Raw genomic sequence first — 17,588 nt, forward strand, 5'->3', positions numbered from 1 at the left:
GATGTGTAGAGTTTTTGTTTGTTTATTTGTAAGCCCAATGGAATTTTTAAAATATTAACTTTAAGGTTTAATAAACAGAAAATTGCTTGTTTGAAAAGGCAGTTCAGTTATTTTCATCAATTACCATTATTAAACTGCTCTTAAGTTTGGTGTGATATTAAGCCCTTTTTCCACAGGTTGTAGGAAGCATGGATGCTCATCCTAATCGATACTGTGCCACTGTTCGGGTCCAGCAGCACCGCCAAGAAATCATCCAAGATTTGGCTGCCATGGTCAGGGAGTTGCTTATCCAGTTCTACAAATCAACCAGATTTAAACCAACTCGTATAATTTTCTACAGAGATGGCGTTTCCGAGGGACAGTTTCAACAGGTTACATTTTTATTTTTATTTTGAGGTTTTTATTCTGTCGGTTTCTGGTAGTAAATGTAGTTTTATGTGGATGGAGCTATGAAAAGTAGTGTACCCTCAACAAATTTGTTGTGTCCTGGCCAAGAGGAGCAGGGAAAATGATTTCACTTCTTTCATGAGCTTTTTTTTAGTACTTGTTCACCTGAAAATGCTTAACCTTTGCAAAAATATAAGCAATAAAGTATAGTTTTAGAACTCAAGCCTGTTCAACATCTATGACCTACTCAAGATATTAGTCAATATTATATATTATTATAGAAATTAGTCAATTTGGATCCCACAGAACATGGACAGTAATGAAAACATAAGTGTAAGCTCATTTTCCTGTTTTTAACCAGGTGTAATAAATTCTCTGTTTTTACACTGTCACTTTTCATTCATTCTGTATAAAATTCAACAAATGTATTTATTTTGTTCGCTTACAAATGCCATGCTTTAAGAAATATTTTTCTTTCTATTTTAAAGATATTAAATATACTAAATATGTTGAAGATATTTAATATGCTTTCCTTTCCGATATTCTTACACGTAAATTTAAAGATATAGAACTTGGTCTACTTCTCAAAATCAAAGGGGAAGGAAGGAAAGGTCACTTAGTAAACATCAATTAATAAAACTCCTCTTTTCTTTTTTCCATTTCACTGTTTTTCATTGACTTTTCAGTTTATAATTTACATAAATCCCAAATTATTGTTTTGTGTACTGCATTTATCTTTCAGTTTTTGTTGATCCCTGTAGCCATGCTTTACACAGCTGGAAAAGTGCACGCAATTGAGCAATTCTGGATTTTTATCCCTTGTACTAGCCTAAAAAATAATTAGGCTGCTGTATGTTCAACAGCCTAATTAAATGAACATTTGTCTTTGGCAGTTGAAAAGATTTTGACACACAGCTGTATTAGTCCAAGCCTCATGCTTGGAGCTCAACAAATACGGAACCAGCTCTGGCCTGGCTCAGGGAACTGGTGATCTCACTTGTTCTCATTAAGTGGAGAAATTAAGGTTTGATCCTGAAAGCTTTGACATCTCATTGCTCTGAGTGACAGTGCAAGACGGAACACGATATAAGAGTACTCTGTAAGCTGTCTTTCACATTTATCACCTATCTTTATGCTTATGATTCAGGTTCTCCATCATGAATTGCTGGCTATCAGAGAAGCATGCATTAAACTAGAAAAGGATTACCAGCCTGGAATTACATTCATAGTTGTGCAGAAAAGGCATCACACCAGGCTCTTCTGTACGGATAAAAACGAACGGGTACGTTCTAACTGTGACCAACAAGTATCTAGCGCGCAGCCAAACTGCTTGGGTGCTATATGAAAAACTTGCTTTGTTTAAAGAGCTACATGATGTATTGGGTGAAATAATTGTGCCTGGAAAGGAAAGCCTTTGGGTTTTATCCCATATAATAACTGGCAAGAAGATGTTACGAAACGGCAACAGTGTGCATCCTTGAACAAGTCTGTGCATCGATTTTTAAAGTTAATCGAATTGTTCGTGTTTCTTTTCAGTTTTTCTCCCATCTGGAGATTCTTAAGGGTTGAGATTGACCTGAGCGCTGTAAGGCTTATGATGTAGATATCTACCTCTGAAATAGTTCAGGCACTCTTTTTTTTTTTTTTTTGTAAACAGAGGTCCGATTGATATTTCCATCGCAGTTTAAGGTATTGCTTCCTCCGATTCTAAAGTAGTGTTAGCGAGTTCACTGATTTGATTCCTGTTGACTGTAGAGTGACTCTTAGGTAGGCAGCTGGGATGTAGGCATGGTGAGATGAACTCTTTTCCTTTAACGCTATGTGTAAGATGTCTTAGGTATCTAATGCCTTGGATACCTGGAATTTGGTTTGGGCATACGGTGTGTCACAACACATTATTTGTAGCAGTGTATATTTGTAGGCGTTATTTCTGGAAATGGAGACTTCTGAACTGCAAACCTCTTTTCACAGACAGGGCTTTTCTTGTGTTTGTTTTCCTGCTGTCAAGCTGCTCTGTGTGAGCAGAGAATTACTTCTAAGGCTGACATCCAGGTGGTTTTGTATATTAATAATGTGAGATGATTGCCCTTAAACTGCTTTTAGAGAGTGTTTCTAAGTTCTGCTTTCAAGTAGAATATTTTCAAGGGAAGGTGAGGCCTGTCTTACAACCATGGGTTGTCCTCTTTCAGGTATAAGCAAGAAAAGTCGCAGAGAAATAATCTGTCCTGGAATGGGAAGGTGAAAAGAGATTGACAAATCAGTTGTGGGAAAGTCTTTTTGTATTAATCAAAAAAGCTAATTATTATACATAAACTCAAAGAAGGTTTTGCAGCTCATATCTTCCTTTTTTTTTCCTTCATTGTAGAGACGCTCCAGGTTTTCATATGAACAGAATTTCAGTTGTACCTGGTCCTTTCTGGACTTTTTGTTTTTACAGATATTTTTAAATGTTTTCTTCTTTCTTACTGTACAGCTGAAAAGAGGAAAAAAAAAGTTTGTGCACCTTGATATATTTACATTTACTGTTCACACAGGTTGGAAAAAGTGGAAACATTCCAGCTGGCACCACAGTGGACACAAAAATCACCCATCCATCAGAGTTTGACTTTTACCTGTGTAGTCATGCTGGTATTCAGGTACAGCATTTTGTGTGGGATGAGGACTTTCAGTGATAACACTGGCTCTTGGTATTTCATGTGCTCTTTACACCGGAGACAAAGGACACAACCTCCTTCTATGTGTTTCTGCTCTTTCCTGTGCTGTCTGTAATGCTCTTCCATCACTGTTAACATCTAGAAGAAATAATGAACCTAAACAGCCAGTAAGCACACGCTGTGCAATTAGTTTAATGTGCTTCTATCCTGCCTGTGTGCTGCTTTGAATGGTAGCGAGGTAGTTGGGCTATTTTTCCGAGCTGCCTCTTGCATGAAATTCTCTTGAAACGCGTACAGGAAATCTCCAGTACGTTCAGACAGCACCGTTACAGTTTCACTTTTTCTTGTGATTTCTTCTGAATCAGAAATGGAAACTATTAATCAACAAATAGCACTGAAAATGTAATCCTCTTTAAAATTTAGTACTCCCTAAAAAGAAGTGTATGCAGTGAAGGCACGGGTTAGGTTACTGTTAGTTGTGAATGTTTTTGCATAAAGCTGCTTTGCCTGGCTTCTTTGTAAGATCTAACTTTCACAAGGTCAAAGTGCACTTCAGTACAATCATTTAATTTCAGTAGCGTGGATGAAATTCTAGGCAATGCAGTCCTTTCCAAAAATGCAAAGGGATTTGTTACACAAGGAGCAAGGAGGGAGGTTCTTTGCCTTTTTAAAGGAAAAAATTGCCGAAGTCTAGAATTTCACACGTGTACTTTTGGGGAAGTAGCAGGTTGTATTGCAGTTCACCCGCAGAGGTGGAAATTAAAAGAGATGTTTTTGAAGCGCTGACGTCCTGTGTGATCTGCCTTCAGGGAACAAGCAGACCTTCGCATTACCATGTCCTCTGGGATGACAATCGCTTCTCTTCGGACGAACTGCAGATTCTCACCTACCAGTTGTGTCATACGTACGTACGCTGTACTCGTTCGGTTTCCATCCCTGCGCCTGCGTATTACGCGCACCTGGTTGCCTTCCGAGCCAGGTACCATCTGGTGGATAAAGAACACGATAGGTGAGTTGCATGGTTTTGAATTGCTACCGAATTTCACAGGAAGGAAACGGGCTTGTTAATTCTGGGATCAGTGGCATCCTCGCTTAGCAGTTTGAGGGCAAGTTGGTTTGCTTTTTCCCCAGTGAATTACATTGTGGGTGGGGAAAAAATAAGGACAAACAAAAACAACAACAAAACAACCAAGCAAAAAAACCCACAAACCAAAAATAAACAAAAGAACCAAAGCCAACAACCAGAAGATCTGCCTGTATGCTTCTGTGCTGTTCTTCTGTTTCAGAACTTCACTGATATTTTAGGGGCAATGAACTGTTGTGACTGTTCAGAAGAAATGAATGACGTGAAAACCTTATGTGCGAGGAGAGGCAGATTAAATAGGGTTTCTTTTCGCCCTCCCTTTTACCCCCCCCCCTCCCTTCTCTTTCAGTGCTGAAGGCAGCCACACTTCGGGTCAGAGTAATGGCAGAGATCATCAAGCACTTGCTAAAGCAGTTCAAGTTCATCAGGACACGTTGCGCACTATGTACTTTGCTTGACATGTTTTAATGTTTAGCGACTCAGTACAATAGAGAGTTGGATTCACATGAGACCAGCTGCACTTAGACCAACAGTTGCCCAAGCTACAGTGACAGCCAGCAATGAGGGACGCATCTTAATTTCTTCCCCATTTGCAAGAAAGCCTTCCGTCCAGAATTTCAGACTTGATTGTGAACTGCATTCTTGTACAAAACCCCACGATTGTTGGAAATGTGGTTTGCCAAAATCTCTAAGCTGTCTGTTATAAAACAGACCCATATTTTATAATTGAATCAAGAGCTGTGATCTCAGGGCTTAGGGAGAAACAAAACAAAAAACAAAACACAAACCTCTTCATTCAGTTTGCTATTCATTTAACTGCTTTTAATAATTTGGAGAGATCTAATTCATACTAAAGTTGGTGGGCAAAAATGCTGTGAATTAGCTTTTAATACAAAGGAAAAGCAAAGCGTTTTTTGGCTCTTTATGAAGCCTTGATTATTCTAGATGCATTTACAAAGTTTTTATTTTCAAAAGAGTGACAAAATTCTGGTTTTCAACTGTCTTACAAAGATTGTTCTCTCTGTGTCTAAGGGCAAATGTATTTTCTGAAGCTTGTTCTTGAATGTTTTTTATTGTGCTGCATTTAAAAATGTTTTTCATAGACTAAAGAAGAATTTAAAAAAAAAAAAAAAGGAACGAACTTGTACCTAAACTTTTAATAGGTCCAGTTAGATTGGCTAAAGAAGATGTGCCATTTTTAAGAAACAAAAATTGTAAAGGATTTTTTTAATCACACTGACAGCTAACTTTAGAATTTGTCATACAGGACTGTGACACTTACTTTCCAAAGTCTCTAAGGAATACGGGTCTGTGGTGATAAAATACAGTACAATCCTCTTTCACTGTTATGTTTGAATTAATGTAAATTTTATATATGTTTCACAGTATTAATGTGATAGACTAGATGCTATTATTTATTTTTATTTACTAAGGAGTGCTCATTATGCTTCTGTTAACATATCAAGACTGCTTTGGATTTAGAAATTAAAACCTTATCGTGAGGATATTACTCTTCAAATGCAAAAAATATGCAACTGACTTTGTGAGAGCTCAGAGATACGTACAGGGTGTATTGTGGAGCTTGTAATTTGTAGAAAGGCTTTTCAAGCGTGCATGCAGCAGAGCAGGTTCTACCTGTGCCGTTCAGAGACGCACACGAGACCAACATTCTACATTTGCTCAAGCACAAAACACTTGTATTTTATTTATGCGTTGATTATTGGCGAAGCGGGCGCTCTGGTAGAGGAGAGTGGTTCACTGTTTGTAATTTAGACAGAAGTCAGAGAATCTATGCAGTAAAGATAAATCTTAGGAAACTGAAGTTTACTTTTGAAGGGAGGTGAAACTCTCTTCATTATGCATAAGGTCAATGGTAAATGTGAGAGTTTTGCCGTTCTCTTAGGAGAAGCATTAAGTAAAACTGATAATTGTTAGACAAACGCTTCTGTTAGTTTGCACACTGGGTTCATAAGAAAACCATAATACATATGTAAACCATTGCACTAATTACGATGCCACAAGCAGGTTTAGGAGAAAATGGTAAAAGCCCAGGAAATGTTTATGTTGACTTGATTTTGTTCGTTTTCGTAGGATAACTTAAATACATGTTAAGAGGCAGGTTTTGAAAATGTCATTCTCTTCCATTTTGCGTTGTCTTTTTCCCTTTTCTCTTAGCAGAAGCTCAGTCACTGTTCTGAGTCCGTTTACCTCTAGCCACTGAGGCGGGCGCGTAGCTTTAACCCACGCGGAGGTCTGTGCCATATAGCAGAGGGACTATACCTGGTTGCTGTCGAATAAGCTAGAAAATGCCCAAGCCGTGCTGCAAAAAGAGCTGTAGGTACATAACTTTGTACACCTCGTAGCAAGCGTGTTGATTGTCGGTGTTGTTTAGGTGAAATAATGTAAATCCTAGTAACAGATGAATGGTGTTTGTGTTGTTCTGATTCGTTGATTAGGCTGCTGGGTCAGATTTTCTTCCTGGTCAGTTTTGTAAATCTAGGTTTTTTTTTTTTTTTAAACGACGCTGGTGTAACAGAAAGCAAGTTCCAGGTCGCATCATCTGTCTTCCTGTTTTCCAGCCGGGTTGCACATACCTCCCTCACAAGCACTGCTGAGCTGCAGAAGCTTTTCCGTAGCGGACACGTTGCACTTCTCCGTGTGCTTGCTTGAGAAGTTTCAGATTTCAGCGAAGATTTTAATTCGGCAGAGTTTTATATAAGAATTATTTTTGTACGGATTATTCTTAACAAATAGGAGAGATCGAACATTTTAAATAAAACGCCAGTTATTTTGTTTGCTGTTCTTTATGCAGAGACCTCTTGGATGTGAATTTCATCCTCCTCTTCCCTATCCGTGCAGATCTGGAATAAAGGACTTTAGACAAGGACTTTATGGTGGTCAGGTCAGGCTAAGAGGGCGGAATCTGTCTTGACCCACCAAATCTTATTTCTGAAGCAGACTGTGGGACTTCCCAGCACCCTATTTAGGATGCATTCTTTGGGCTGGCATAGCAGTTGCAGAAGGGATATTAGGCAGACCCTTAATCTCAGCGTAGCTGTCATCTCTGTATCCTCTTGGAATGAACAGGAATTTTGTGTAGCTTTCCTTCCTTGAGTATGAAGAACTTGGGATGGTTGCATGCATTTCAGGCTAGGCACATTTCTACCTTCCACAGATTTTTAAGCCTCCAATGCCACCAAGTCGACAGCTTGATTTCTCCCTCCTTTCCCCTGCTGCCCCTGCCCCAGTGGTGAATTAATGAATAATTTAAAGCATTTTTCTAAAAACTTTTGATGAAGTATTATACTTTGAAAAGCAGCGTGCTATGTAAGGCCAGAAGCTATCCTTCTGGCAATATTTTTAATACTCAAAACGTCTCCCGCCCCCCCACAAAAAAGGGAGGGGGCAGACAGACACCCAACCCCCTACTCTTATTTTACCCTCCCACCTGTTTCGTGTTTTGTAAGAGCAGCAATATCTCAGGTAAACGCAACGCTCAAGACGTCTCCGTCTCTCACGTACTCCTGCTGTCGAAGTCGTGGCTGAGGTAGGCAGTTATAACCACTAAGTCACTGTGCAGCTCAGGCCAGCAGTAACCAAATGCGTTTTACCCTCCGGCAGTTGTTCCCTGAGGCCGTGCCGAGGAGTTGCGTGACTGCGGTTGCAAAAGAGCACCGGGCAGGACCTCTTCCACTGCATTCCTCTCGCTCTCCGTTATGTCCCTGGCGATGACCTTTTGCTTGAATTCAGCTGTTGGCGCAGGCTGTCTTGGTGCTCGGCGGGCTGAAAGCCGATCCTGATTGCACCCTGGTGACAAAAATATCTCCTTCCCCTTCCAGGCGTCGGCGCCGTTAGGGACAAACTGACCGGTGTCAGTACTGCAGTATTTCTTCTGTTTCGGTGCAGCTCGTCTTTAAAAGAGTGTGCTCAAGAGGTGAACAGGTATTATTGAGTTGCCTGCTATGGATTGCTTTTCTGGCTTTGTACTGAAATGGTAACACTATAGAAACAGAAATATCCAAATACTGAAGCGGGTTGTGAATCTCTGTCCTTGGAAAGGCTCCGATCTGCTGGACCTGCTTTGGGCAGGGGCCTGGGTGTCTCCAGAGAGCCCTTCCAAAGCATGTGGTTCTGTGACAATCACAACGTAGACAACGTAGTAACAAAGATTAAAATACTTAAAAGCTGTCTTTTTTAATGTGCTAGCTGTAATACAGTATTGCCTGGTTTTAGAAACTTCTGCTCCCGTGGCTCAATCAGATAACGTCCGCTCTGCCTCTCCTTCAGGCAGTCCTTAGGAGGAGATGCCCCACTGTGAAATGTTGGAAGTAGGGGGATCTGTCCCAGCCTTACGTGAGTTTGGCCTTCCAGATAGCCCTATGCAACCGTAACTCTGCTGGTTTGACTGCGTGCACTGATCACTTGTTTTTATTGGGACTCCTCCTGGCTTGGTTCGAGTTAGGCTGCTTCGGCGTTTGGGTTGCTGACTCACAATCAATGATCTTCCACGTTACGGTGGCTCTGGCATATCAATTTCCTCGGGTTTCGATCTGTCAGGTGGAAAGGTTTGGGATTAGTCGTTGACCTAAGCTGTGAGGGAAGGCCTTTTGTGTTAACCTGCTGCAGCCAGCATGGAAAATCTACAAGTACCTAAGTCTAAAGCAAGAAATCCATACTACACGTTTCTGATCTTCGTCCAGGCATTACGTTCCCTGATTGTTAAAGCCAAAATGTTGCTAAGGTTTAGCTTGAAGTCCGACTATCAATAACTCCTGTGGCCCCTGTCCATTTTTATCATCTCCTGTTCAGACATGAATAGACCACCTGTATAACTAAGGCAAGAGGTAACACCTCTGCAAGGATTTTAAGTAACTTTTGAAGGTTAGGTGTGGGCTCCAAGGTTCTTGCGTGCTCAGGTCACTTTATAAAGGATTGAGGTTTCTAACGGAGTTCAGATGCTTTTGAAGCTTTTATCAGCAGCCTGATGTGTACCTGCACAAAGAGGCTTTGTGCCGAGCAGCAGATCGTGCTGCCGAGTGCTTCGCACATCGCTGCCAACACCAGTCACTGCAGCAGCCTCCTCAAACCCCAATCTTCCTCGTGCCGGCGAGTCTCTGAGATTTAACTGAGAGCAAGGGCAGAAGGAAGGCCTGCATTAACACCCCCGTGCGTGTTTAGTGGGCTGCTGTAGGTCTCCCTGTATGTGCAGACTTTCTTTTTGAGGAAGAATGTTGTCGTTTTGAAGTGAGAACAGGCTGGCTCTGCAGCTCGGTCCAACACAAAAGGACACCTACTGCAGGAGCAGGACTGGGACTTGTGGAGACGCAGATGGGGACGTACTTGCCTCTTGGTGTCATCCAGTAAGCATTTCTGGTGGCATAGGTAGCCCATAAGGGATTGTTTTTTCTTTTAAATACCTTATACACCCAAAAAAAGAATGTAAAAAAAAATTATTGTTCTATTTTTTACACTCAATGCCAATGTAAGAAAATTACTTTTTTTTCCTAATTTTTTTAATACTCTTCTACAGTAGCATCTGTTTTTGTTTTGTGTTGTTTTTCCTGACAGTGTGGCTTTCTCTATTTCTCATACAGGACAGTACATTTTTTTTTTTTTTTTAACTTTATATACATTTGGCAACATGCTTCTTGTTGCATACATGCAGTCTTAAGGAAAACTTCAAGTAGAAGGTAATTGCACTGATTGTTTTTAAACTCCCTTTTTACTGTAAGACTTTTTTTTTTTCCCTTCTGCTGTAGCTCTTTAAAAATACTGTAAATAGCGCTACGGATAGCAAATACGGAAATGCTGTGGATGCCATTCCTTGCTCTGACGTTGTAGGAATGCTGCCATATTTTACAGTGTTGAGACACGAGCTTTGGTTCTAAATGTTGTTGTGCTTCGTTTGCGTTAGGGTGTGAGTCCGAGGGCACAGTTGCTTTGTTAGGGTGCGTTTGTGTTCATAAAATATTTCCTCCCTCTCTCCTCCGTGCACGTTTCTCCCACACCATAAAGATGCTAAGTCGGGTTTTTAAGCCACCACCGTGCTTGTTGTCCGTGCAACATTTAAATGCCGATCTTGGATTGAAGTTGGCTGATTAATTAATTAATGCAGTATCTGTACTCTCAGCTCCAGTTGTCCCGTGTCTTCCTGGCTTCCTTCAGCACTTGATTCCCGTGTGGTATTGAGAAGAACCGGTCTGCGGGGCAGAATTAGTAGAGTAACAGGGATATGGGATGGGGTTTATGATGTCTTGTTCTCTGTCCCTCCGTGGCTGTGGGACTGTTGGGTGCAGTCGATGTTTTAGTGCCCTGAACTAAGAAGTGGTGTGTGATGCTCTGAGAAGCCATCAGCAACGGCCTTCTGTAACCATCGGGACAGGAGAGACCCAAACTCCAGCCCGTCGCGTATCATTAAGGTGCAAAACCCAAGTTTTGTCTCTGGCGGGTCAGTGTCTGGAAAGGTGCATCCCTCCGAGACCTTGTGTTGAATCCCAAGGAGCGGGGGCTTATTTTGTGTGTGCGTGGCACATAACCAGTTTTATCTCGTTTTGTGTGTTTCAGTTGCTTGTTCCGTGTTGTTCCTTTGCCTGCAGTGTTAAGATGAATGTAATGGCTTGGCCAAATCACTACGGAAGGTGGTTGTGTAGTACTCGTTAGTTAGCGAGCAGATGCAGTTCAAGGCTACCTCCTCTATTCCTCCACAGAAAGATTAATTTGTAAAGCGAGCCTACTACCTAAGCAGCCAAAACGCTCCCCGGAGAACTGTATTATTGCTCTTTTGTTCCGTGCTGGAGGACCAGCGGTGCCATACTGTGATCCCGGACATCTCCTTTTCGCTCCTTCTGTCTTCCAAAGGTGTCGGCGTGGCTCGTGCAAAGGTGGTGTTGAGATTTCAGAAAGAGCTTGGCACATCGTGCCTGGCACGTTTTCTTTTTTGGTACAGGGTCACCTGGTAGCAGCGGCTCCCGTGTCACCTCTCGGTTCGCTTGCCGGGTTTGTATACCGTTGTTTCCAAATGAAACATCTCTTCATATTTCAGCTGTTGGCCGACAAATGTCGTGCTTTCATTGCAAGTGATGTCAAGGTGCTTGGAATATATTTTGAATCTGAAGCAAAAAACGTATGTATTGGAATATTTTTAAACCTATTTTTTTGATAAGTTGATATGAGACTGTAACGTTGAGTATATTGACTATCTTCCCTGCTCAGCCCAAGACTGATAAACTTTAAAATGAAAACAAAAAAAAATCTGGAGTGTTTTTGTTGTGAATATTTCACGTGTCAGTTTTGTGTGAAGCCTTGGCCATAACTCAGTCTTGAACTAAGCGCACGCCGACTAAAGGTGCTTTAAATGGCCTGAAATGAAACCGTAGAAAACCACGTTAATTCCTTGTTTTGTTTACAGTGAATCCAAGCGAGCTTCCCTGGTTTATGCTTAACCACTCTGCTGACGGAAATACTACCTGCCTGACCACGACGCGCTGGGGTGGTTTCGTGGCACTGCTGTAGCTTTTGGTTTGGAAGTGACCGGGCTTTATGCTAGGAGCTGGCATCTCAGAGGCAAATCAGCCAGGATTATGTTACCTGCGATTTCATCATCTTAATCTTTGGCCGTAGACACTAACGAAGCCTATCGATGGCAGGGACGAAGTTCTGGCTTTTTGGAAGAATTCTTGCTGAGCGATGGTGAGTGACTGAATAAATGAGCTCAGCAATGATTGAACAGGGTAAAATCTTGAACATTTCGTTCAGTTCTTCGTTCTAACTTCACAAGTCCCCCCCAAGGCATGAAGAATAGGGTTTTGCTCGAGGGCAAATAGCTGCTTTTAGAAAATATTTCACTACGTCCTGGTTTTGTGGATCCATAGACACTATTGATGTTGCTGTGGCCTGGAAGAGGTTTCCCTGTGCAGGCAGGGGATTGTGAGCACATCCCCTTAAAATGATGAGAGTAACTAGGGAGGCAAGGTGAACCATTTTTATCAGAAAACTGCCAAATAAGCACTTGTTGAGGCGACAGTAAGCAACATGTAGTTTTCCTTCTGGCTTCCTGCACAGCCCCGCAGCCCCTGGCAGATCCTGCTGGCAACTTCCAGCCTCTGCCCCAAAAGGGAAGGCTGTTGGGCAGCTCCCAAAAGCTGCCTTCTGCTCTCGGCATCGCAGAGCACCTCGGATTTGGTCGGAGTGAGGACAGGGACGTTCGTGGAGTTCGCAGGTGCGAGAGGCTGGTGGGAGCCGGTCCTGGAGTTTTGCACGTGGCAGCGCCAGAAATGTAAAAGATCCGCAGCATCTGGCTGTGTTGCTGTACCAGGTTGCTTTAGTTTTGCTCTATTTTTTTCCCCTTTAAGAACTGAAATACCTGCTGGAATAGCTGCTCTACCCAGCAGCAGCAGTTACAGATACGGCTAACCTAGGAACGAGCCTATTGATTGTCCCTGAAGCATTAATTTAAACGTTTCCGACCATTTTATGCCTGCGTGTGCTTGGCAAGCATGAATTGTGAAAAGGTCAGCAAGCAACCTTGGGAGTTCCTACTCCCCTGGCTGGTCCTCTTTGCATTTACTTTGTTAGCTTACATTTCCTAGCAGGAAAATAAAAAAAACCCACACCACATAATGGGGACTCTATTCTTTGCCTATCAGCTTTTCCTGTTTCTGCGCCAACAGAGGAAGCTCCCCTCTTAGCAGCGTACGTAAAACTGCCTGGGTTTGCTTGGCTCGGAGCTTGGTCCGCGCTGGGTGGGCACCCCAAAATCTCGGCTCTGCGGCGGGCACTTGATCGTGTGCTGCGGGTGGGGTTGGGTTGAGCCCGTCGCGTATCAGCAGAACGTGCAGAGAAGTTTGTTTCCAGATTTCATTAACATTAATCCTGCATCAGCTGGGAGATGCTCAGAACCCACTGTTTGCGCTATAAAAAGGTGGGATTGACCCTAATTTTGTTGTTCCTTGCTTTCTCCTGAGACTGACCCCTTAAACTCCTCATCTCATCCACAAGTGACAATTGTGTCATCTTGTTTTGAAGTAAATACCGTGTCTCTAATTGCCTGGCCGACTTGAATCTTGAACTGACCTGAAATTGCCTCTCAGTGTTTAATCCCCAGAACGTCTCCAGCTTAAATGAAGATTGTTGCATTTTCCCCATCCTTTATTACCGAGTTTGGGGCAGCAAAAATAGCGTTTGTTTTTTTGATTATATGGGGCTGAAGGGTAGGATAATGTATGGATTTGCAGAAAGAAGATATACTTAAGGGGTGATTACTAGTGAGCATCTGGGAAAGCTGTGCATTTTTTTATAGGGAGATGCAAAAACAAAAAAAAGGAGTAAGGCTTGAAATTATCTGTGAAAAATCACCAATTAGATGCAATGGCAAAGTATATCTGGCGAAGCTGTGGGTTATCCCGAAGTGCTGCCATTCAGTTTGCCATTTGTTGGCAGTGGTGTGCGTGTGGACGCACACGTGCGTGCGTGCACGCGTCGGTGAAAGCGGAGTGTGACTGCTCAGACGTGAAGGTGCGAAGGCAGAGCTTGGCTGGGAACAATAAGCACAATATCGCTGGCTTCCGTCGTCCTTTGTTAGTTTGTACAATCACAAAACCTCAAGCTTTTGGGGCAGTTTGTAGAGATCTCACCCCAGGTTTCTGTGCGGCAAGGTGGTTGACTTGGTCACGGAAGGGTGAGGTGGAAAAGAGAATGTATTGATTAAATCCCCCCCCTATTTTTTTTCCTGAAGTTTGGTATATTGCAGATTTAACTGACATCTATTAAAATCCTTTCTTTGAATATTTTTGTTTCTTTATTTTTGTAAAAATAACTAAAAACCAACCAAAAAGGAACTCAGAAGTTTCCCGTTGTACATGCTCCCTCGAATCCAAATGTTTTTATGACCGTGTAGAGTTTACTATTTTTGGAAGAAGAAGGAAAAAACAAAAAAAAGAAAAAGCTAAGATGTTAAGGGCCTCATTTCAAGTGGTACTAAGCGTGTGTTGGCTAGGTTGCGTGTTGCATCCGTATTAAAACGCCTCGTGCTTGCGATGTATAAACGATGTAGTGCTGTTTGGGTAAGACTAGCACGTGTAACACAAAGCCCCCTTGACTGATTTTTAAACGCGTCGGTGGCATCGTAGAGTTGACGGCGTAGATGAAGTGTTGCTTTATGTTCCCCAGAGCCGGCGGGGCTCCGTGTCGACGTGCGTAGGGTAAATGCTGTACCTTGCTTACGTAGCTTGATGTTTGCATGACGCTGTGTGGCGACGCCACTTTAAATTAAGCCTTAACAAAAGAGATAAATTGGTCAGATTTTCTCGGAGTATGCAAAAATACTGTTTAACGAGAGTAGGATCTTCCTATGAAGCTAAACTCGTAAAAAGGAAGGCTCACCTGAGAACGAAAGGGAAAAACCTGTAGATCTCTATACTGTGACCGACCTCCTCGGGCGCTGGCGTCACCGTTGCCCTACAGAAGCCGGGCTCTCTTGCGTTTCTCGGGCAGTCTGCCCCAAAACGGGCTTTCTCAAATCTCAGCTCCTTGCGTTGGACGTGTTCTTCTCCCTCCCCTGCTAGGAAATCTCTGCCTGAAGGAGGATCGCGACTTAGCGCTGAAATTTTACATTGAAAAATGAAAAAAAAAAAAATTCTCGAGTTCTGTGCTTACTTCAGATAGTGCCATCGTTTTCGCTTCTCCGACTGACATCTAATCCTTAAAACATTAGGAACAGGGGCAAATCACGTGGCGGGGACCCAGCTTTCTTTTTGGATTTGGATCTACCTCATTTCAACAGTTGGGTGCTATGAACTCAAATTGTCGACGAGATGGGCAAAAAGCGACCAAACTGCATGTGACGACTGACCTCGGCGGAGGCGGTCCTCTGCAAACCAAAACCTTTGGGTTTCTTGTTCGGAAACAACAATATTGTAGTTCAGTTTTATTCTTTGTGCCTTTGTGTTTTTTCCCAGTGCGTAACAATCAAAAGTCATGTTCTTGATTAAAAACAGCAAACGAATTTTAACCGCAGAGTTTAAAAAAGAAGAGAAAAGCAGCATATTTTTAGCAAATTTTAAAATATTTTTCGGTGTATCAAATCGTAAAGTGTACAGTATCAGAGCAGAACTAGGCAAAGACATACCCAATAAAGAACTTCTTGAAATACGTAATCCCAACCCTAGATATATACATCTGTATCTATATATATGCATATATAACATACATACACATACAGAATACAGCTGTGTGTGTATATATGTGTGCATATATATATATATAAAACAAAGGGATACATGGGTAAGGGAATAAAATGTAATTGACTTTTCCACACAGTTTTGTATTTAACAGTTTACAACTACGTATAAGTTTTTCTACTACGTAAGCCTTTTTTACTTAAGAAAAAAAATCCTTTTTGGAAAATTTAAGTTGTGATATACTATCATTTTTTGAAGTTTAAAAAAAAAAATCGACTTTCTACCAATACTTAATACAGAGGGGGAAATCTTTTCTGTAGACTTGTATTTAGTTTAAATATTAAAAAAAAAAAAATAAATCTATGTATGGAACTGTAAAAGGGCTGACAGTCCGGGGTGGCAGGACTTCAAAGCTGTTTCTTAAGGCTTTCAGCTGCAGAGAGACTCGAACAAAAGGAAGATGCCTCTGTTAGATGTTTTTATAAAACTGCTCCATCAGGTCTATACTTAAGCTATATTTTCTAAAGCCTCTACTCATCCTTTAATATGCTGCATATAAATTATCAGCATGGTTGCACTTTCTCAATAATAATGTATGCCCTGCAATTGGCTCGAGATAAGGACTTTAGTTTTATAACAAAACAGATAGTACTTTGGGCAGAAGGTAATATTTATATAGGTACCTCAAGAAAAAAAAAAAAAGAGCCTGAATATGCTGCATTTTGTTCCTTTAACATTTTTCATGTAGCATTTGTTTGCTTTTATTTTTTTTTTTAGTAGATTACTAGCTACCTGTTTTGCTTCGGGGGACCCCAGTAGCATTTTAGACCGGTGTTTTCTGTTGAGCTCGTAGGATGTAGTATCCGTCCTTGGTTTCACGCAGGAGTTCGGGGTGGGGTTTGCCCTGCATCGTGTACGCAACGGGGAGGGGGGACCACGAGGAAATTCGCTTTACGTAGACTTCAGGAAAAGGATACTATACTCCGAAAACAGACAATACGTGTTCCTAACCGTCGGCGTGCTCGTACCGCTTTCTTGACTCTTTTCTCAAGTACGGATGGGGAGAGGGGCAGCGTGTTTATAGAGGAAAACCAAAGGGACCAAACTTCCCCTGTTGGTCAATGTTTTGGGGGTGGCTCGGCCGCGCTGTGCGCCGAGCTGCCCAAATTAAGGCTTGGTGAGCATCGGGCCCAGCACGGAGCAGGATCCGACCTGCTCCCCCGGCTCAGCCTCTTCCACTTCTGCCTTTCCGAGCCAGTGGAAACCGAAAAATGTGCAAAGATGGGGAATTTCTGTTGAAGATGGGGAATTTCTGTTGAGAACCGTTGAAGGAAGCTTCAAAGGCTGTGAAGTCGAGCATTTATTGTCGTGTTTTTAAGCTTAGGTGGGTCCTTTTACAAGTTTTGTTTTACAGCTTGCAAGGTAAAATAGTTTGCACTACTTTTGCAATAAACTCATGAAAAACCTAACAGTTTCTGTTTTGGTTTCTTACTGTATATATACAACTAATACTAAAGATTTAGCATAGTGTTTCTCACCTCAAAACATAAGACTCGTAACAAGCTCAGAATGCTGTAATTCCTGACAAAATAATGATGTGAATGATATTTTATAAAGTTATTTTGTATGGTGTCAATTTTGTTTTGCCTCATAGTATGTCAATAAAATAAAATTCCTCATCTTTACAAGTTTGTTTGCTGTCTTTCTTTAATTTGACTTTTTTTTTTCCCAGTTACTTGTGCACTGTGAAATCTAAAACTATGGATTGCTGCAGTCTGTAGCTCAGGTAAAGTCGTGGTGGCTGATTCAAGATCATTCCAGAGCAGACATCCTTATAGTATGCCTCACTGTGCTTTGCCAAATCATAATTCTGATTTAAATGTGCTGGTTTTGGGGCTTTTTTGTGAGAGGGGAGAATCCCTCTGGCGCCCGAGTGCCGTGAAGTTCTGGTCCGTGCTCTGCCATGTGCCCATTGGGTGTGTTTCCAGAGCCATTTTGTGCTGCTTTTCAAGAAAGTAACTGACAAGGCACTCTCAAATTATTTATGGCAGGTTGGCAGTTTCGAAACCGCTTGCCTGAAATCCTGCCTTTTGTGCCTTTCTCAGTTTGCACCTGCAGTTTTTAAGCAAAAGAAGCGAGCTCTTCATGCTTACCGTAAAGCCTCAAGTCAAGGTGGTATCAGAGAGGTACGGTGAGTTCCAGCCCTGCAGCCACAGACAGGTTTTACTTGGTAGCATGAGATAAAGTCACAACCGTCCCTCCCCTTTGAGGCAGAAGTCACGTCCC

At 41.9% G+C, this 17,588-nt stretch overlaps 1 protein-coding gene across 6 annotated transcripts in view; it reads left to right on the forward strand.

Annotated features, from left to right (window-relative positions):
* The window catches only part of AGO2 (argonaute RISC catalytic component 2), a 58,793-nt gene extending 41,809 nt beyond the window's left edge, over window positions 1-16,984 (forward strand). For all 6 annotated transcript variants that reach the window (XM_083827410.1, XM_083827409.1, XM_083827414.1 and 3 more), the window contains exons 15-19: window positions 177-371; window positions 1,535-1,669; window positions 2,922-3,023; window positions 3,851-4,050; window positions 4,475-16,984. In XM_083827410.1, coding sequence (XP_083683536.1) covers window positions 177-371; window positions 1,535-1,669; window positions 2,922-3,023; window positions 3,851-4,050; window positions 4,475-4,583 — 741 coding nt within the window. In that variant the 3' untranslated portion in view covers window positions 4,584-16,984. The remainder of the gene's footprint in view (window positions 1-176; window positions 372-1,534; window positions 1,670-2,921; window positions 3,024-3,850; window positions 4,051-4,474) is intronic.
* The last annotated feature ends 604 nt before the right edge of the window (window positions 16,985-17,588 follow it).

Source organism: Anser anser, assembly GCF_964211835.1.
Source record: "Anser anser genome assembly, chromosome: 2".
Taxonomy (NCBI): domain Eukaryota; kingdom Metazoa; phylum Chordata; class Aves; order Anseriformes; family Anatidae; genus Anser; species Anser anser.